The sequence below is a fragment of the Prionailurus viverrinus genome, chromosome F1 (assembly GCF_022837055.1).
Source record: "Prionailurus viverrinus isolate Anna chromosome F1, UM_Priviv_1.0, whole genome shotgun sequence".
Taxonomy (NCBI): domain Eukaryota; kingdom Metazoa; phylum Chordata; class Mammalia; order Carnivora; family Felidae; genus Prionailurus; species Prionailurus viverrinus.
In genome coordinates, this window is record NC_062577.1 from 24758312 (window position 1) to 24780569 (window position 22258).

General features: G+C 36.3%; 1 protein-coding gene and 2 non-coding genes across 4 annotated transcripts in view; all 3 read right to left on the minus strand.

Moving 5' to 3' along the window:
• XPR1 (xenotropic and polytropic retrovirus receptor 1) overlaps window positions 1-22258 on the minus strand; it is a 212828-nt gene that overhangs the window by 20989 nt on the left and 169581 nt on the right. For both annotated transcript variants that reach the window (XM_047840768.1, XM_047840767.1), the window contains exon 11: window positions 20969-21163. In XM_047840768.1, the coding sequence (XP_047696724.1) occupies window positions 20969-21163 (195 nt within the window). The remainder of the gene's footprint in view (window positions 1-20968; window positions 21164-22258) is intronic.
• On the minus strand, window positions 7956-8036 carry LOC125155883 (small Cajal body-specific RNA 18). The gene has a single exon (XR_007148399.1). It is a non-coding gene; the product is annotated as a small Cajal body-specific RNA 18 (non-coding RNA).
• LOC125155893 (small Cajal body-specific RNA 17) lies at window positions 8115-8256 on the minus strand. The gene has a single exon (XR_007148409.1). It is a non-coding gene; the product is annotated as a small Cajal body-specific RNA 17 (non-coding RNA).

Here is a 22258-nt window from a genome sequence, read left to right on the forward strand (position 1 = left end):
TATTCATTAATGAACAAATTTCCTGCCCCCATGAAGCTTACTACTTAATGGGCATAGACAACTATCAGATATACAATAAGGTAATTTCACACAGTGAAAAGTGACATAAAGAAAAAAGAAAATGGTAATAGGACAGACAGGTAGAATTCCTTTAAGACAGTGTTCAGACAGGGAAGATCAACCAACTGAGCCACCCAGGCACTCCCAAATCATAGCAAATTTAAGAAGACCAAAATCATGCCAATTTTCTTCTCTGACCTCAATGGTATGAAACTAGAAATCAACAAGAGGTAAGTAACAATATCTACAAATATGTGGAACTAAGTAACACACTTGTAAACAACTACTGGGTCAAAAAAGAAATCAAAAGGGAAATAAAAAATTATCTCAACTGAAAATGAAAATACAACATATCAAATATTGTGGGTTAAAGCAAAACGCAGTTTGGGGAGGAACATTTGTAACAAATGCATATATTAAAACATTAGAAAGATCTCAAATAAATCATCTAAATTTATACCTCAGGGAACTAGGAAAAAAAAGGGGAAATTATGCCCAAAGTTAGTTCAAAGGAAGGGAATAATAAGAAATCAGAGCAGAAATGAATGAAATAAAGACCGGAAAAACAATACAAAGGATCAATAAAACTAAAAGCTGGCTTTCAAAAAATAAACAAAATTGACAAACCTTTAGTTATACTAAGAAAAAAAGAGGACTCAGATAAACTAGAAATGAAAGAGGAGACCTTACAACAGACACTATAAAAATACAGACTCATAAGAGACTACTATGAACAATTTTATGCCAACAAATTACATAATGCAGAAACATGCCTAGAAACATACAACCTGCCAAGACTGAATCAGGAAGAAATAGAAAATCTGAACAGACTAATAACGGGTAAAGAGGCTGAATGAGTAATCAAAAACTCCCAACACAGACAACTCCAGGACCAGAGAGCTTCACTGGAGAATTCTACCAAACATTCAAAGAATTAATACTGATGCTCCTCAAACTTCCAAAACATCTAGGAGAAAACACTTCCACACTCATTCTAAGAAGCCAGCATTATTTTGATACCAAAATGAGATAAAGACACCACAAGAAAACTATAGACCAATATCCTTGATGAATAGATGAAAAATTGTCAACAAAATATTAGCAAACTGAATTCACAAACACATTAAAAGGATTATATATCATGACCAAGTGAGATTTATTTCTGGCTTGTAAGGATGGTTCAACATATACAAACCATTAAGATAATATACATATCAATAAATGAAAGATAAAAATCACATCATCTCAACAGATGCAGAAAAAGCAAAATATAACATCCTTTCATGACAAAAACTCTTTAACAGACTGGGTATAGAAGATAACAGACTTCAATATAATAAGGGCCATATACAACATAACCCACAGCTAACATTGCATTCAATGGAGAAAAATTGAAAGTGTTTCCCCTAAGATCAGGAACAAGGCAAGGATGTCCACTCTGACCACTCCTATTCAATACAGTACTCAAAGTCTTACCTAGAGCAATTAGGCAAGACAAAGAAATAAAAGGCATCCAAAATTAGAAAGGAAAAAGTAAAACTGTCATTATTTGCTGATGATATGATCCTCTATACAGAAAATCCAGAAGTGCCCGGGTGGCTCAGTCAGTTAAGCATCCAACTCTTTTTTTTTTATTTTTTTATTTTTTTATTTTTCAACGTTTATTTATTTGTGGGACAGAGAGAGACAGAGCATGAACGGGGGAGGGGCAGAGAGAGAGGGAGACACAGAATCGGAAACAGGCTCCAGGCTCTGAGCCATCAGCCCAGAGCCTGACGCGGGGCTCGAACCCACGGACCGCGAGATCGTGACCTGGCTGAAGTCGGACGCTTAACCGACTGCGCCACCCAGGTGCCCCAGCATCCAACTCTTGATATCAGCTCAGGTCATGATCTCAGGGTCGTGGGATTGAGCCCCGGATTGAATCCCCGTGGGATTCTCTTTTCCTCTACCTCTTCTCCCCATTCGTGTGCTCTCTCTCTCTCAAAAATAAATAAATAAACTTAAAAAAAGAAAAAGAAAACTCCCAACAGTCAAAAAACAGTTGGAATTCATCAATGATTCCAATAAATCAGCAGGATACAAAATCAACATATACAAATCAATTGCATTTCTTTACACTAATGATGAAACATCTGAAAAAGAAATAAGGAAAATCAACCCACCCATAATGGCATTAAAACAATAAAATAAAATACTTATAAATTTAACCATGGAACTAACAACAGACAATAATATCGTACTATAATTATATGTGATCATGCTGTATCAGCAATCATATTACAATATATAAATGCATCAAAGTAACACACTGTACCCCTTACGCTTATACATAGATCAATAGAACAGAATAGAGAGCTCAGAAATAGACTCACACAAATATGCCCAACTAATTTTTGACAAAGGCACACAAGCAATTTGATGTAGGAAAAATAGCCCTTTGAATAAAAGGTGCTGGGGCAATTAGACATCCATAGGCAAAAATACGAACCTCAATCTGTCATACACCTTATGTAAAAATTTACTCAAAATGGATCACAAACTTGCAAATAAGACATAAAACTCTTAGGAAAAAAACACAGAAAACCTACAGGATCTAGGGCTAGGCAAAGAGTTTCTGGACTTGAAACCGAAGGCATGATCTGTAAAGGAAAAACTGATAAGCTTAACTTCATAGAAATTAAAAACTTTTGATTTGTGTAAGACCATGTTAAGAGGATGAAAAGACAGGCTGCAGACTGGGAAAAAATATCTGCAGATACTACCCAGTGACTTGTATCCAAAATATACGAAGAATTCTTAAAGTTCAACAATAATGAAACAAATAACCCAATTAAAAAATGGCGGAGAGGTCTGAACAAACACCTGACCAAAGAAGATACACATATAACAAATAAGTATATGAGAAGATGTTCAACATCAGATGTCATTAGGAAATTACAGAGTAGATGGGCACCTGGGTGGCTTAGTCGGTTGAGCGTCCGACTTCAGCTCAGGTCACGATCTCACAGTGTGTGAGCTCAAGACCCACATCAGACTCTGTGCTGACAGCTCAGAGCCTAGAGCCTGCTTTGGAATCTGTGTCTCCCTCTCTCTCCACCCCTCCCCTCCCCTGCTCACATTCTCTCTCTCTCAAAAATAAACAGTTAAAAAAAAAAAAAAGGAAATTACAAAGTAGAACAGCAATGAGATACCACTATGCACCTAACTGACTGGCTAAAACCCCCAAAATTGACTACCAAATGTTGACATGGTGCAGGCAACAAGAACTCTCACGCACTGCTGATAGGAAGCAATATGGTACAGCCAGTTTGGGAGACAGTTTGGCAGTTTCTTACAAAAAACTAAACATAGCCTTATCATAACTGTACACCTAGATTAAGTTGAAAAATTATGACCACACAAAAACCAGCACACATTTACAGCAGATTCATTCATAATTATGAAAAACTGGAAGCAACTAAGATGCCTTTTAGCAGGCAAATGAATGAACAAAAGTGGTACAACAGAACATTATTTAGCGATAAAAAGAAATGAACTATCAAGACACAAAAAGACATCAGAAGAACCTTAGATGCCTACTGCTAAGTGAAAGGAATCATCTGAAAAGGCTACACACTGTATGGCTCCAACAACAGGACATTTTGGAAAAGGCACATTTGTAGAGATAGTAAAAAGATGAGTGGTTGCTCAGGGGGAAGAAGGAGGAAAGAAAGAGATGAATGGGTGAAACATAGGGGATGTTTAGGATAATGAAACTATTCCATATGAAACTGTTACAGTAGATATGTATCATTATGCATTTTTCAAAACCCGCAAAACTCTACAACATAAAAAGTTAATTTTAATGTAATACACGATGTTAATGACCGAGGTAACTGTATGACAATGAGATGGGACGGGGTGGGGCGGGTATAGGGAACTCTACGTACTATCTGCTCAATTATTCCGCAAATCTAAAACTCTACTAAAAACTCAGGCCCATTAATCATTAAAAATACTAGAAAGAAAATCCTTGTAAATGTTATCTAACAAAGTGCTAGTATCTGAAATATAAAGAACTCTAATAATTCAAAAAAGAACCAAACAATCCTATTCAAAAATGGGCTAAAGACATGAAGAGACAGTTTACAGAAGAGGATATACATACCAAATAAGCCTATGAAAAGATGTGCAACAGAATTAAAACCACAATAAGATATCATCACACACCTATCAGAACGGCTAAAATTTTAAAAAGTGGCATCAACAAAGGCTGGCAGGGATGCAGAGAAACCAGACCACTCATACATTGCTGATGAGAATGTAAAATGGTACAACCATTCTGAAAATAGTTTCGTAGTTTTTCTTAAACATGCAGCTACCACACGCTTGGGGATTAATCACAGAGATATGACAATTTATGTTCATCAAAACCTGTATATGGATGCTTATAGCAGCTATGTCCATAACAGCCTGAACTAACTTAGAAACAACATGTCATTCAGTGGGTGAATGGTTAAACTATAGTACATTCACATCACGAAACACTACTTAGCAATAAAAAGGAACAAGTTTGATTTGTGCAACAGCCTGGATGAATCTCCAGAGAATTATGCTAAGTGAAAAAAAGCAGATCTCAAAAGGACTATATGATCCCATTTATATTAACACTCTTGAAATGATAAAATTATTAAATGGATTGCTAGGGGGGTGGGAGAAAGTGGGGGTAGGAGGGAAGACAAAAAGGTAATATGAGGGATCCTTGTGGTGATAGAAACTTTCTGTACTAGTCTGTATCAATGTCAATATCCTGATTGTGATATTGTACATACTTTCGTAATATCATTGGAGAACCTGTATGAAGGTTACATGGACTACTATTTTTAAAAACATTTTTTAAATGTTTATTTATATTTGAGAGAGAGGCAGAGCACAAGCAGGGGAGCCCTGGGAAGACAGAGAGAGAGGGAGGGAGACAGAGAATCCAAAGCAGGCTCCAGGCTCTGAGCTGTCAGCAAGAGAGCCCAACAACGCGGGGCTTGAACTCACAAACCGTGAGATAATGACCTGAGCTAAAGTCAGATGCTTAACCAACTGAGCCAACCAGGCTCCCTGAGCTCTCTATTTTCTAACAACTACATGTGAATCTATAATTATCTCAAAATAAAGAGTTTAATTAAAAAATATAACTTGGCTGTTTGTCTAAAACCCTTACTGAGTTAACCACTCCCTCTTGTGAACCACCTCAGTACATTACATAATACTGATAATTTGCGTTCTATTTTGTTGTTCTCCCTTATGAAACTAGGAGCTCCAGAACGAGTCTTAAAAGATATGTCGTGTTCATCTATACATGTCTAGCATCAAACACAGTCTAAAACACTCTAGGTGTTTTATAAATGTTGAATAAAATAGATGTGACAGAGGTAAACAAGAAGGCAATTCAACTACTAAGTTGTATTTATATTCAATTTACTATTTGTTGTAATTCTTATTTATTGGCTTGTCAATAATAAAAGGATCTCTTCAGTGATTAAGATTGATTGCTGCCTTTCCAAACTCATTTAGTAGTACAACCAAATAACAATATTTCTGGAGTGGATAAAATTATGTGTTTCTGTCTTTTCTCCTACGAAGAGACACAGTTTCATTTATTAAGTAAATGGAATAGTATCAACCATAATCACTTTACAAAGAAATATAAGGATCCTGGGGCACCTGGGTGCCTCAGTCAGTTGAGCATACAACTCTTGATTTTAGCTCAGGTCATGACAAGCCCTGTGTTGGGCTCTGTGGAGCCTGCCTGAGATTCTTTCTCTGTCCCTACTCTCTCTGGCTTTCAAAAAAAAAAAAAGAGGCAATATAAGGATCCTATAAACTTTTAAAAAAAGTATTTATTTTAGGGTGAGCACAAGTGGGGGAGGGGCAGAGGGAGGAGGAAAGAGGATGGGAAGCAGGTTTTGTGATGACAGGCTGACAGCAGTGAGCTCGATGTGGGGCTCGAACTCACGAACCAGGAGATCATGACCTGAGCTGAAGTTAGATGCCCAACCGACTGAGCCACCCAGGTTCCCCGTGGATCCTATAAACTTTTGACAAGGTCTCAAGTGCTTATTTTATGAAGCTGTAAGAAAGCTTCAGGTAGTACATTCATATGACTAGGAACTTTTTTCTTAATTGAACTGGAAAAAATCAAGTCATAAACACAAGCTAAAGTTATAGTCAATTAAAAATGGAAATAAGATTGGATAAGGTTTTAGCAGCAATAATAGTAGGGTACAGTAATTAGAGTTGAATAAAGAATATAGATCACAAAAATGGAATCTAGAAATGTAAAAAATAAAAACAATATATATTCTACATTATGGCTAATTAACAAATTTAAAAAGAAGTGAGAATATATATAATATGAGGCATGCCTAGAGAGAGAGGGAATGCCAAAATCTTTTCCACCATTTTCCATACAACTTGCCAACATTCTATACTAGTATAACATATCAGATCTAAAAATGCCATCTGAAACAATTCTTAGTCTCAGAGTGAAACAGTCCAAGACTGTAATGCCTTTTTATAGAAACCTTCATTTCTTTTCTTTCAAATACCTTTTCTTTCAAATTACCTTTTCTGTCTAATTAAATGTTAGGAGCAAAACCTGTATTATTTCAAACTTTACCAGTACTTCTGAAACATCTATCCAAATACTTATTCTAGGAACCATCTAATCAATTGTAGTCATCAATACGCTTTGAGATTTAATTAAAAATAAAAAGTTTAAACAGTCTCTAATTACTTTAAGCAGAATAAAAGCTGATGGAAAAACATAAAATCTTTTTCTCAGTAAAGAATCCTTGATACTTTCTGGAGTTTTTTGGGTTGTTGTTGAGACTTCCATTAGAGTAATAACACTTTTGGTCTGTCTCTGCCCTGCTTTCTCATTCCTCCCTAAGGAACTTTACACCTATTTCCTTAGAGCCTTTTTATGAAACGGGGACTGCTGTTATCAGGTAACATGTCCAAGGTACTAATCCAAAGCCCATGTTCTCATTTAATATGTTCTATTACTTCCCTACCATTCATTGCTTGGCAGTCCAAGATCTCCTAAACAGTACAGTAGGAGGAAGCAATATCCAAACTCAGTAGTTTCCATATTTCCTCAACACCATATCCATTTATAATTTCTATTCTTTAAATTCTACTAGTATTTACTTAAGTGTGGTCAGCAGAAACAACATGAGGCACATGTTAAAAAGGCAAATTTTGGAGTCATCATCCTAATCCTACTAAAAATAACTGAAGTTGGGCCTGAGAATAAAGCATTTTTAAGTAACAATCTATGGTGATTCATATACATACTAAAGTTTGAGAATCACAGCAATACATCATGCTACCTTGTTGGAAATATAACTTTTTAGTGTGTAAAAAGGAGTATATTCAGGGACAGAGAATTCTGGTTTTGCTACTTCTGCCATGTGACCTGGGTCAGGCAATTTAAGCTTCCTAGCTTTAAAAAAATATAATAAATAGTATCTGTTTTACTTCCTTTCAGGGTTGATATCAGATACAAAATGAAATAATGAGTGCCAAGAAGCTATGTACTGGCAAATAGCTCTATTAGAATAATAAAATATAAGGGGCTAAAAGCAGGGTGCCTTGGTGGCTCAGCAGTTAAGCCTCCGACTCTTGATTTTGGCTCAGGTCATGATCTCTCAAGGTTCAGGAGATCAAGCCTCTGGTCAGCCTTTGCGTTGACAGTAGGGAACCTGCTTGGGATTTTAGCTCTGTCTGTCCCTCCCCTGCTCATGCTCTCTCTCTCAAAATAAACTTAAAAAAAAAAAAAAAAGGAGCTAAAAGAGCTTCAGAAATATAGTTCAGGCCTTTTAATTTTTTTAAATTATTATTAATATCTTTTTGCCCGGTCTCAGTCCGCTCTGAGCACATTCCATCACCAGGTTCCTAGAACTCAGATTGCGCAGTGGTCACGTCATCATTGACCAGGTCTCACAGTTACAGCTGCAGAGGCCTCCCTAAAGCTCCCTCATCTCCAGCCTACCTGCTGCCCCTAATCTCTCCCGGTCCCGGTCCCCAGCCCCACTTTGCCAGACACATTTTCATAATCTTCTCAGGCTCTGGGTTAGTGGTGACACCAGCAATGGGGCCTGATCATATAAGGAAGATACCGCGAACTCATTGGGGGCTATCTCGGGGACTCGGGGCGTCCCTGCCCTATGACACTCACTATACTCCCTTGGATGCCAACCACCCCCACCTCCGGCTCCCAGTCGCAGGGCCCCTCTCAGGCCCAGAGGCCTAGGCTTCCAGCAGGCCTTTTAATTTTTTTTAAATGAAAACAACTGTTTTTCTTGTTTATAGAAAGATTATACATTCACCATAAAAATTTCATAAAAAGGAAAATAAAGTGATAACATTACAATCACTATTTATAAATTTTGACATTTAATTTTTATTCCTGCTTTAGAAATTTTTAATATTCTTTCATTTCTTGCATAAGAGTAATAGAAGAATGTTAAATAATAGTGATGATGACAGATATCTTTGTTAGTCCAGATTTTATTTATCAAAACAATTTTTTTTAAGTTTATTTTATTTTGAGAGAGAGAGAGACAGAGAGAGCAAGCAGGAGAGGCACAGAGAGGGAGAGACAGAATCCCAAACAGGCTCCATGCTGTGAGCAGAGCCCAATGTAGGGCTCGAACTCACGAACTGTGAGATCATGACCTGGGCAGAAACCAAGAGTTGGATGCTTAACCGACTGAGCTACCCAGGTGCCATGAGAATGTTTATAATATTTCACCTTTAGTCATGATAGCTGTGTCTGTGTATAAAAAATATAGTACTTCTATATTTAAGATGGATCCTTACAAATATATATATATTTCTTAATTAGGGTCTCCTTGGCATTTGCTGAGATGATCACATGGCTGGTGACATGGTAAACTATCCCTAAAGTATCTCAGTCATGGTATATTATTGTTTTAATATTCCAGTGGGTTCTAGCTCCTAATGTTTTATTTGGAATCTTTGTAGGTATACTCATGAGTAAGACTGGGTTATACAGTTTTACTGAGGAATATCTTTCTCTGAATTATGCAGGTTTTTAAAAGAAAAAAGATGCTTTCTTTTTTTAAGTTTTGAAACACTTTAAATGGCACAAACTGTTCCTCAAAGTTTTGAAAGGTTTCACTTGTGAAAACATTTGGGTCTGACACTTCAACAAGAACCACAGGAATAAGGAAAGCTGTCCTTAATCTATAATTTATATTTTCTGTGTTTTCCTGCATTTATTTTGCTAATTTATAATGTCCTAAAAATAAACTGTGCATTTTATCCAGATATCTACTCATAATTATTTTGAATTCCTCCATGTCTGTAGTTGCAACCCCTTTCCTAATATTTTACGTGTGAATTTTTTCACACTTTCATCACAGATCATGGAAAGGATACTAATAACCAACTACCATCAATTATGCTATATTTACACAATTTAATCCTCATAATAAATTTGAGGTAGGAATTATTATCTCAATTAAAAAAATTTTTTTTAATGTTTATTTATTTTTGACACAGAGAGAGACAGAGCATGAATGGGGGAGGGTCAGAGAGAGAGGGAGACACAGAAACTGAAGGAGGCTCCAGGCTCTGAGCTGTCAGCACAGAGCCCCACACATGGCTCGATCTCACAGACCGTGAGATCACGACCTGAGCTGAAGTTGGAAGCTCAATCGACTGAGCCACCCAGGCGCCCCTATCTCAATTTTATAACCTCTAAGAAGTTAAGTCACTTTCTCCGGGTGACATAATTAGCAAGTGACTAAGTTAACCTAGTCTTAGTCCACTTAGCTGTAAAGCCTACATTCTCTCCCTCAGCACAATATAGTGCCTTTCACTAAGATGGTGCTTTTGAAATTCCTACTGTCAGAAGACTTGATTAAATTGAGCAGAGATGGATGTAGCTCTCGAGGTGGAGACACTGTACTTTCTGCAACAGAAGGTTTAATGAAAGATTAAAAAACCCTGATTTCAGATATCAAGTTTTTTCAGTTCTTGAGGAAGGAAGTATACTTAGTCATATAGATCTTCCTCTATTTACAATGGGGTTACATTCCAATAAACCCATGAGAAGTTGAAAATATCGAGTCAAGAATGGGTTCAATATACCTAATCTACTGTGTTCAGAACACTTGCATTAGCTTACAGTTGGGCAAAACCATCTAACACAAAGCCTATTTTATAACACAGTGTTGGATATCTCATGTAACTGCCTGAACACTCTGCTGAAAGTGAGAAACAGAACATTTCCATGTGTTGGTTGTTTACCCCTGTGACTGCATGGCTGACTGAGAGCTGTGGCCGCTGCCACAGCCCAGCATCATGAAGAGTATCACATTGCACATTGCTAGCCTGGGAAAAGATTAAAATTCAAAACATGAAGTATGGTTTCTACTGAAGGAATATCATTCTCACATCATCAGGAAGTCGAAAAATCTTTAAACTGAACCATCTTAAGTCATGGACTGTTTATGTATTCATAACTGAGAAGGAAAGAAGATTATACAACAGATCCTAGACTTTCAGTTCATATTTCCTCAGTAATTCAGTAATTTCTACACCAGCTATGAAACTGAGTAGGCTTCAGTATTCCACTTTGTTTGGTAGATGTTCATTTCCTTTAAGGAGAGTAGAGACAAAATAGTTTCAAGCAATACAATTCTACTTTAAAAGAAATTAGGCCTACGGTTATTATTCAGAAGCAACTAAAAAGTATTTACAGGCAGTCTTGAGAATACTACATGAGGAAACACATCCATGTGATATTTAAACACTAGGTAGATGCTTCATCTTCCCTCCTATTAAGTAGCAGCCCTATTTTTTTTTAATATGTGAAGAAAATACTGCTTTCAATATAAGAAAAATTCCTTTAAAAATTTCCATGAAAACTGTATCTTATACCTCAAAGTACCAATGAAACTAAGCATTAGCTCAGTAGTCTTTTCTTTAAAAAAAAACCTTTTTTTTAATGTTTATTTATTTTTGAAAGAGAGACAGAAAGCGAGCAGGGGAGGGGCAGAGAGGGAGACACAGAGTCTGAAGCAGGCTCCAGGCTCTGAGATGTTAGCACAGAGCCCAACGCAGGGCTTCAACTCACAAGCTGAGACATCATGACCTGAGTTGAAGTCGGATGCTTAACCGACTGAGCCACCCAGGCGCCCCAGTAGTCTTTCTTTTCCTATTTTGTTCACAACATTCTAAGAAGCATGCTGGCAAAATTCCTTATTTAACAATATATATCAAGAAAATAGCCAGCTTTGGGAGCCTGGGTGGCTCAGTCGGTTGAGCATCCGACTTCAGCTCAGGTCACGATCTTACTGTTTATGGGTTCAAGCCCCGCATCAGGCTGTGTGCTGACAGCTCAGAGCCTGGAGCCTGCTTCAGATTCTGTGTCTCCTTCTCCCTCTGCTCCTCCCCTGCTCGTGCTCTGTCTCTCTCTCAAAAATAAATAAACATTCAAAAAAATTAAAAAAGAAAATAGCCAGCTTTAACAAATACCTAATTGTTACCACAGGTATTTCTTTGCCTTTTTTTTTTTTTTTTTTTTTTTTGAGAGAGCACAGCATGAGCAAGAGAGAGGGGCAGGGAAGATGAGGGGAGGAGAGAGAGCAAGAGAGAGAAAGAGGGAGAGAGAGGGAGAGAAAAAGGGAGAGAGAGAGAGAGAGAGAGAGAAAGAGAGAGAGAGAGAGAGGAGAGAGACAGAGACAGGGAGGGAGAGAGGGACAGAGAGAGGGAGAGAGAATCTTAAGCAGCCTCCATGCTCAGCAGAGAGCAACACAGGGCTTGATCCCATGATCCTGGGATCATGACCTGAGCCAAAACCAAGAGTCAGACACTCATCTGACTGAGCCACCCAGGCACCCTTCAGGTATTTAAGTGAATTTTAAAACCCTAACAAAGAATACAACTCTAATTATTCATATTAAAACATTTTCTTATCACTTGAAACAACACTAATATGTTAGTATTTGCTTCCTTCCAATTCAAGAATGACTTTCAATTATCTGGCAGAGAAATTACTTACATATTTGGACTGACTCCACTTTGCTCTTACTAATAAATGTCTTTGACTCCTGTTCCTGGCAACGTCTTTGGCTTTCCATGAATGTGGTGGCCATTAGGATGAAAGGATCAGAAAATGGGCCTATTCTCTTAAAAGTACTGCTTGAATTATTCTCTCCCAATGTAGCTTTGTGCTTTCTCAAACAAATTTATTTGAAACATGTAGGAATACCATACCGTTCTATCTGATCTTTCTTTGCTTACCACAATTTAACATTTGGGAAGAGCTCAGAGCATTCTATAAACTTAGAAGGCAGTATGACAGACTAAAAATAATCACTGGGTATGAATTCTAGCTTTGTCACTGAACAGCTACTTGATTTTGGGGGCTACACTGTTTTATTAAGATTCATAACCTGGGTTCTTCCACTTTACAGATGTAGGACTTTGGCAAGTAACTTAGTCTCTCTGTTTTCAATTTCTTCACCTGTAAAATGACAAGTGCTTACCTCTGACAAAGATGCACTCCCTAACCTAACTCTAGTTAGGCTCCTCCAAGCTCTCTAGGCCTCAAACTTGGTGTCTGTTCTTGTCAAGCCTATGTCACCTAGTGGTAGCAAGAATCTCACTAAGCCATTTTAGAGAGAACCCCTTATCCTCAATATCTGATCATTCTAGTTATCAAAATTCTTTATCCTCTACCCTTCATCTAATCACTCTGGTCTTCCTTTTGGCAAGAATCCTCCTGTCAAGTCAGCTTAACCAGAATCGTCCCTCACCCCTGATGTTTCCTTTTAGTAATTTTCCAACCACTGACCCTTCCTCTTGGCTATAAATCCCCATTTGTCTGTTCTATATTCAGAATTGAGCCTACCTCTCTACTGAGATCTCTTTTCCTCTACTTCAAAACTTCCTGAATAAAATGTGCTTTCGCCACTTTAATTACATCCAGCTTTGATTCTAATACCTCACAGGGCTGCTGTGAGGATTAAATGAGTTAATACATGTTAAATGCTTAAAAGAGTGTTTGGCCCATAGAAATATTCAATAAATATTACCTTTTAATAATATCATTATTCTTCATCTACTGTTTGTAGGTGCTTTGCATTACTTTTGACAAGCTACTATATAATATTCTACGTACCATATTATATTCCTATTGATGGACATTTATTAGATTATTTCAGTTCTTTACTTTATAATGTTGTAAACATAAATTAACTTCTAGCCACTTCTCTAATTATTTCCTTAGAAAAAGTTATGGAAAGGGACTTACTAGTTCAAAAAGTATGAATGATTTTAAGACTCCTGGTAGGATTACCAAATTGCTTACCAATTTATACTCTATCAACAGAATGAGTGCTCATCTCTCCACATCCTTGACAGCAATAAGCATCATCACTTCTTTGATTAAATATTTCAATTTTCATCTCTTTTGCAATCAGTAAAGGAGAACATTTTTCATATGTTTATTAGCCATGCTTAATTACCCTACAAAATTATCTGTTTATATCCTTTTCCAATTAAAAAATTAGTTAAAATTGATTTGTTTTGTGTCAGATTAGGTTACAGTTTAAAAGTATTCATTCTCCCCAACACTCTTCTCTCATGATTCTTGCCCCATAGATGTTGGGTTTAATAATGGCTTCAGGATGGGCAGACTTCCTTTGGGCCTAGACATGTGACTTGCTTAAGCCAGTAGGAGGTTAGCAGCTATGAAGAAAGCAGATGCTTAAAATGTGTATGCAGTAGAAACTGTTTCTGCTAGTACCATGGGAAGAGTTTCCTTGGGGTAACTACTGTCCCTTTAGTTGGGGCTCCATGGTGAAACATGTATAACAGACAAAAACCAAACATGTAGGGAAAAGTCAAAAGCCCAGCAGGAACAGTTGCCTAAAACAGAGCTACCCAGCCACGTCCAGCCTAGTTCCACCAATTCCCAGCTGACCCACAGATGCATAAATGAGAATAAATTACTGCTGTTTTAAGCTACTGAGTTCTGGGGAGAATTATGATGTATCAATAGCTGATTAGTATACTTACTGTATTATACTATAAAACTCTGAAGCAAAGAGATTCATTCATATATAATCTACTACTTAAGCCCTTATATTTGCCTATTCATTTTTTCCTATTCTTTTCTTTCTGCTGAAAATATCTAGACACAATAACTTTCATTGATGTGTATACTTTCCACCAATATTCTCATGTACAATTATATATAATAAATTGAAATGAAAATTTAAAATTCTGTTTGCAAGCAATTATCTTTAAATTCCTTTCCCGTTAGGTAAAATTGTTCCATAAGTTGAATTCATACTGTTCAACTTCTTGAATTTAAGCATCACAGAGTTCTCTCCCTATTTCTAAGAAATACACAGGTTATTTCTAAACTTTAAACTTTGTGCTTGAGTATTTCAAAACAACATAATTTATACAGAAATGCTAACAAACTATATCTACCAGTTGTATGGTAGACTACAGAGGTGTAAGGTGACTACCGAAAAGACGACAAAAATGATCTCAGGGTATAAGGATATGTATTATTTTTTTAAGTTTTTTTTTTTTTAACATGACAAAGAAGATACAAAGGAAATGTAATTTATTCAAAGCTGTAATTAATACTTTTAAAGCAAAGCAATTTAAGGTGAAATATAAATGGGATTGTTGGTATAATATTTATAAAACCATTTAAAATTAGCACAATGCCAAGTAGATAAAAGCTACTCAAGAAATATTTCTAAAGTCAAATTAATAATCAGAAACAAACAATATCACATTTGATTTTAGCACTGGCAGAATTTAAGCCAATATTGACAAATAATGAATCCTTTAAAAAAATCTATTTCTTGTCTGCATTAGTTAGGCTAGAGGAATTACAGCCAAATATATCAAATTTCAAAAGGGTTAAAGATTTGAGCTATTTCAACAGTAAGTCAAAAGTGAAAGCATTTAGGGGCGCCTGGGTGGCTCAGTTGGTTAAGCATCTGACTTCGGCTCAGGTCATGATCTCACAACTCGTGGGTTCAAGCCCCGTGTCGGGCTCTGTGCTGACAGCTCAGAGCCTGGAGCCTGTTTCAGTTTCTATGTATCCCTCTCTCTCTGCCCCTCCCCTGTTCACTCTCTGTCTCTGTCTCAAGAATAAACAAACATTAAAAAAAAAAAAAAAAAAAGTGAAAGCATTTATTCAAATGCATTGTTTTCTTTTTAATTTTTTTTTAGTTTTTATTTATTTTTTGAGAGAGAGAGAGACAGTGCAAATGGGGGAGGGGCAGAAAGAGAGGGAGAGAGAGAGAATCCCAAGCAGGCTCTGTGCTACTAGTGCAGAGCCTGATGTGGGGCTTGAATCCACAAAACCACGAGATCATGACCTGAGCTGAAACCAAGTTGGACACTTGACTGACTGAGCCACCCAGGCACCCTAAATGCATTGTTTTTAAAAATTTTGTGTGTGTGTTTAAAAAAAAAGTTAATGAGGGGCGCCTAGGTGGCTCAGTCGGTTAAGCACCCAACTTTGGCTCAGGTCACTATCTCGCAGTATGTGAGTTCGAGCCCCGCGTCGGGCTCTGTGCTGACTGCTCAGAGTCTGGAGCCTGTTTCGGATTCTGTGTCTCCCTCTCTCTCTGACCCTCCCCCGTTCATGCTCTGTCTCTCTCTGTCTCAAAAATAAATAAACGTTAAAAAAAAAAAAAAAAAAAGTTAATGAGGGGTGCCTGAGTGGCTTGGTTGGCTGAGCGTCCAACTTCAGCTCAGGTCATGATCTCCCAGTTTGTGAGTTTGAGGCCCCCATTAGGCTCTGTGCTGAAGCTTGGAGCCTAGAGTCGGCTTCGGAGTCTGTCTCCCCTTCTCTTTGCTCCTCCCCAGCTTGCACTCTGTCTTTCTCTCTCTCTCAAAAAAAAAAAAATTAAAAAAAAATTTTTTTTAAGTTAATGAAACAAAAGTTTCCCTAGAGAATTTTTAAAAAATTGGTGTTTCTATTACAACAAGACTAAAATTTGGAAAGTCTGGCAAAGCAGCCAATTATTCAGGGTAAAAACAGTTACATACTGGCCATACCCCAGAGAGGAAGCACTTCAGGACTATGTGTGCCCACTCAAAACAATGAAATGCTTATTTGCTCTGAAGGCACTGAACTACTGCTGAGGAATCCTCATTAGGGGGCACAGCACCCCTTACAGAATGTTAAACAAGAAGGGGTCTGGATGGGAACTGGTACTGCAAAACAACCAAGCAAACAAACATAAGTATTTTTAAAAATCTAATAGCAAATGTGTGTTAGCAAATGCTAATAAAAAGTCTAAAGTAAAATATTAAGTATTTTTAAAGTAAGGTTTTTTTTCTTCTGTATATTCAGAGAAGAGCAAAAGAGCAAAATCCACTAAGAATTTATGAATATTTTAGAATGTTGGAAACTGTAAATGAAAAACAGAAAGTCTAATGAAGTGCGCTCTCTCCCCATCAACGGGTCAGAAATAACACAATGGCTTTTTCTGTTATTGTACCTCCCACAGGCTTTTTCTTGCCAAAGCCAAGAAACCTCAAGGACATACAAAAAACATTTAAAACACTTTCTTGTCTCCTCCAATCCTAATTCCAACAAAAAAACTTGTAGGAGTTGGCTTTAAATTTAGGCTTGTAATGAAATGTGATTTCTTAAAATATGGAGATTGGCTGCTAGCTAAATTCCTTTGTGTCTAAAATTAATGATGGAAAATAAAATACACTGCAATGTTTAAAATGTGTTTCCTTCTTATTATACCAAGTGACAGCTAGCTGAAATATAATAAGTAGTCTCCCTAAAACGGGTCTAAGCCCCTCCCTCACCTTTAAAAAAATGACTCTAGGTACAGAAGTAACACTTGTGCCTTCATTCATCATAAGACCTAACCTTTGAAAAAATCTTGAAAATACCCCCAATAATGCAGTTACTATGGTAACTCTTGTAGGCTAGTTCTCTGAAAAGACTCACATCCTTGAGTCTGAACAGGGATACCTCACCATCTTCTACACCTCCCTCCCCTCATAAAATTTATCCTTTATGGTAATACTTACAAATTCAATAGAAAAAGATCTACCTCATTAACCGTACAAAATCTATCCTTTTGGCTCAATGATTATGTTTAAAGTGTATGTTTTCTGATACTTTTCCTCTTGGAATATTGTCCAACAAAACAATAGAAAGCAAATTCTACTAAATGCCAAATTTCCCTGTTTTATGCTTTTTGGTAAAAAGAAAATTAGTGATATAAATACTTAATATGTATCAACAATACAAAGGTTTTTTTTTTTTTTAATTTTATGGCTATGATAAGATATATAACCAATGGTCTCTCTAAAAAAATGCTTGGTTTTTAAAAATTTGACTGTGGGACTTGAATCAAGTTCAGTGAGTGAACATCTGTGTTACATGAACAAGAAGCCAAACACATTCCTAACTGGTACTTGTCCATTATAATGCCCCTACCGAAGGGATCACAAGGGTTTCTCTTAGATTTTCCATAAAGAAAGACACACATATGGCAGCTCTAGACAGCAAAGAGAATTGTATTTCATTTAATGATAAATTCCATTTGTGTAGCACGTTAGAGTTTATAAGGTGATTCCATGTACACTACACCTTATTTAATCATTACAACAAATTTGTGAAGTAAACAGAATAGATACTATTATCTCCACTTAAAAGGTGTGGTTCTGCCTGAGGGAACAAGAGGAAGCCCTAGGCGAAAGAAGAACAGAAGTGGGAAACAGCAACACTTCCACCACTCACAAGTTACACAGCCTTGGGCAAAACACATAATGGGATAACTGGAATTCTTCACATAAACAATAAAATAGCTTAACTATTACCTCTGGGAAGTCTCTACTGGGGGCCGGATTGGGACTTATGTTGTCTGTAGGCTATTATGGTCCCCTGCTTATTTTAATGTCTTTTTTTCCTATTGTGGTCAAAACACTTAGCACAAAATTTACCATCTTAACCACTTCTAAGCATACCGTTCAAAAGTTTTAAGCATATTCACACTGTTGTGCAACCAATTAATGCCTTTTTACCTACTTCCCCTACTAGATCATAAATTTTTAAGGGCTAGAATGTTACTTTGTTTGTTGCTCCATTTTTAGTGCCTAGCACAACTGATACATAGAATATTCTCAGTAATGTTTACTGAATGCATGTTTATTCTATCTGCCTATCTATGCACCCAGCTACCCATTCATTTACCTACCCAACTCAGAATTTGAATTGAGATGTTTACACAGGGGTGTCTATAAACATGTTAATTTAAGTCAAAACTTTTTCTAATTTGGGTGACTGGTTTTCCAATTAGGGGATATGGCAGATAATCTCTATAAACTGTATGAGTGTAATCTGCACTACCAAGATTAAAAAACAACACCATTTAAACAATGTCATAAGATACTGACTGTCCATAAACAAAGAAAGAGAATGATTCTAACGGTTAACAAATCCTTTTTCCATTTAGTTTATGTTTAATATTTTACTTCCTTCAGTTTATTTTTAACTTTTTGCTTTCAATAAGAAAACCTGATAGATTAACAAAAATAATTACTGATGATGGACTACTGTGCATATTTTTTGGTATATAACTGAGGATCTGTCTAGAAAACTTAGCGATGCTCCAACAATTAAACTTCTACCCTCATGTATACAGCTATTTAACAAGGTTTCTCTGAGCTTCCCTATACAAAAACTGCAAAATGGAACAGAATAAGTAATATAGATTTATCTCAATAAGAAATGTCTATGTGATAATTATTAAAATTTATAACATATCTGTAACATTACTTTGGCCAGTTATAATTACAACACAGAAAAATCTCTTAGCATCTTCTAGTAATAGGTAATAACTTAATTTCAATTTACATATATATGTATCAGACAAAAGTCATTAAAACATAAAAATACAAATCATGGTGAGTATCATGCTTTTGTATTTAGATTACTTGGACACATTTAGTAGAAACATTTTAGCAGTTTTGTTTTAAAATGTGAATATTTAAAATACACTGTAAAAAAAAAATAAGTGGGGGGGGGGAAGGGGGGCACCTGGGTGGCTCAGTCGGCTGAATGACCTTAGGCTCAGGTCATGATCTCACAGTTCATGAGTTCAAGCCCTGCACCTGACTCTGTGCTGACAGCTTAGAGGCGAGGCTGGAGGCTTCTTCATATTTTGTGTTTCCCTCTCTCTCTGCCCCTCCCCACTCATGCTCTATCTCTCTCTCTCAAAATAAATAAACATTAAAAAAAATTATAAACACACTGTAAACTACATTTTTAAAAATTATTTAACCTTAAGATGAAAAATTTCAGATGTAAATTTTAAAACGTCAGAAAATACAGTTTAAATAATAGTTTAAAATAATAAAATAAAAATGATAATAATATAGTTTTAAAAATTCTTTAAAGGGATACATGAAACAAAAAAAAAAAAAAAAAAAAAAAAAAAAAAAGAAAGAGAAAGTCTGACAACCACAATACCATCCAAACCACTGCTTCTAGCTTTAGGTTATTAAATGTGAAGCCAGTGCAGGTTTGAGGAATTCAGATTTTCAGCTTCATACTGAAGAGTACCAGTATAGTTAAAGATATGTTATGTCCTAAAATATTCAACCCCAAACCACTGTTACCCAGGATGGGAGAAAAGTAAAGGGTTCTTAAGGCATAGGGTACCATGTATCAAATCCGTTGCCTGACTTATAAATTCTCTAATCACAACCTTGTGAATCATGATGCATGCCCCGACTAAAGAACAGCATTCCTCAGCAGGAGTTAAAATTACAGGAGCTTTGAGGATGTGTTTCCTTCACTGAGGCACTTAGTTAAATTATATCATTTAACAAGAGTGCCTACGTAGTGATAAAATTATTGGCTGCATTATCAATATTACTGTAATTGCAGAATCTACTGCTAAAAGTGGAAGTATGTTATAAAGTGTTCTACTGGACCAAACTGCAAGCCTCACAAAAAAACCACTGCTCCAACCTTTCAAGACCATCAGACATACTTTTTAGATAAGTAGCTAAGAGGTACTAGCTCAGGCTCCTAAAATACAGTGTCTCAATTAAGAAAAAAGTCACTGAAAAAAATTTACTTAAGTATTTAAAAATAATTACAATAATTTCAATAAGTAACATTTCTTTACCACCCAGCCTCTAAGGTGTGGGCTGATACTGATTTAAAAAGACAAAGATGGAATGCATTTTAGTAAAAGGAAGCAAGATCTTTGATTGACAGTTCTTGGAAAAAGGTTAAAAATTCAAAAGGACTGACTGCATGTGGCTCAGAACCTAAAAGCTTTTTTCTCCTCTCAACAGAAGAGCAGTCTCAAGTAATAACTGGTTGCTATGGAGATAAGAAACTAGAGAGATCAGAGAACTCAATTTGCAGTTAAATGGGCTGGAAACAATCCTTACTACTTGGTGAAGGAAAGCGATTAAAAATATACATGATTGCCAGAGGGAATCTTTTTCACCTAGCATTTTCCAACCTCATTAATGAACAAGAAGGCTAAAAAACCAAAACCAAAACAAAACAAAACAAAAAACCAACAACAAAGGAAAGCCCAAGGTGTCTAAGATAGAACACACTGAACATAATTCAGGGTTTCACATATCACAAAATCCTTCCTATTCTGGATGACTTTTTGACGGTACTTGTTATTAAATGCTGGAATGAGACTCAAATTGTGTTCAAGAACAAAATGGTATAGCTGAGGGGACTGGAACTTCAGTGGAAAAAAAGAGCATGATAAATGGAAAAGGAACCAGAGTAAGAAGCAGATGTCAGTAGTAAAAACCCAGGTTTTGAAAAATCTCGTCACAGTCAATCGTAGAATACCTTTGTGAGTGCTGTAAAGGGCTGCGAACGTCACCGTGAAGAAAGTTGTTGAGTATTTCCCAGCATTAACTAAATGAGGAAAGGCCCTTTTTGTGTCTCGGTAGCGGCGCAGGCACTGGATGAAGCGAAGCCAAGCAGGAATGCACTGAACGATGGCCCGCACACCATACGAATATTTGTGGCAAATTTCTGGTTCTGTGCAGATTTCAAAGAAGAAGAATTATTATTAAAAAAAAAAAAACAAAAGACAAGTAACTTGTTCACATCATTTTGTTATATATTGTAACCACTCTCAAGTCCATAAAAGCAAGAAGCCTGGTTTCTGAATCACTTTCTTCTTTGTAACTACTATATTCTCAAACTTTTCATGAGCGATGAAAGCCAAAAAAGGAAGGTAAATATATAGGGTGGACCAATGAGGGAAAATCTGCCCTCCCAGATTTCTGACAACCTGTTCTGGAATCGTTTTCTTTGGAATGTGGTAAAACTGTAAGAAAATTAGAAGATGAGTACAGTAATCAAAGGAAAGAAAACTTACTCTGTAATTTGAAATACTTGGAAAACATACAAATGCCACTGGTGACTCTAGTTAATTTCATGAACTCCAAACTGCTATATCACAATAGGTAGAAAATGTACCTCATTAGCCTACTTTTTAATGAAGAGCAGAGTTTATATTTTTAAATGAGAAGAATGAAGTTGGTAAATACATTTTTCTTCAAATTCTGGGAATGCATTATAGTGGGATCAACCTACAACAAAGTTGTGGTCTGCTAGCAATCAATGAATATGTGTTGCCACTGGCTTCATTAGCTTTTTGCTAGTCAGATGTTACATAATCTGTCTAAATTTGGTCTTTGTCATTAAGGCAAAATTCCTTAATAACTCGAACTCCTGGCATACACCAAGAGTGGGAAAAAGAACCAGAAAAAAACACCCCAAGATCCTCAGTAAGAATTAAAAACGATCTACAATGACTTCTCAAAGCCCTTGATCTAAGTCTAAATACTCAAGTATTTTTGATCATTATAAAGCAATACTGTGATGGAAACTGTTGGCACTAAAGCATCTGTGATATAACTACCAATATACTAGAAATTTTTACTTTTCTTTTTTTTCTAAGTTTTAGAATTCCTTAAGTGTAAGTTGCAAATCTCTTGGCAAATGGATGACTGAAATCCTAACATTTAATTTAAGAGCCAAATTGTATCAGATAAAGAGATTGCTAAAAGAGTGCCAAGTACATTTAATTAAGTTTGTATTATTGGATGAGTTTTCACCGTGATCTTA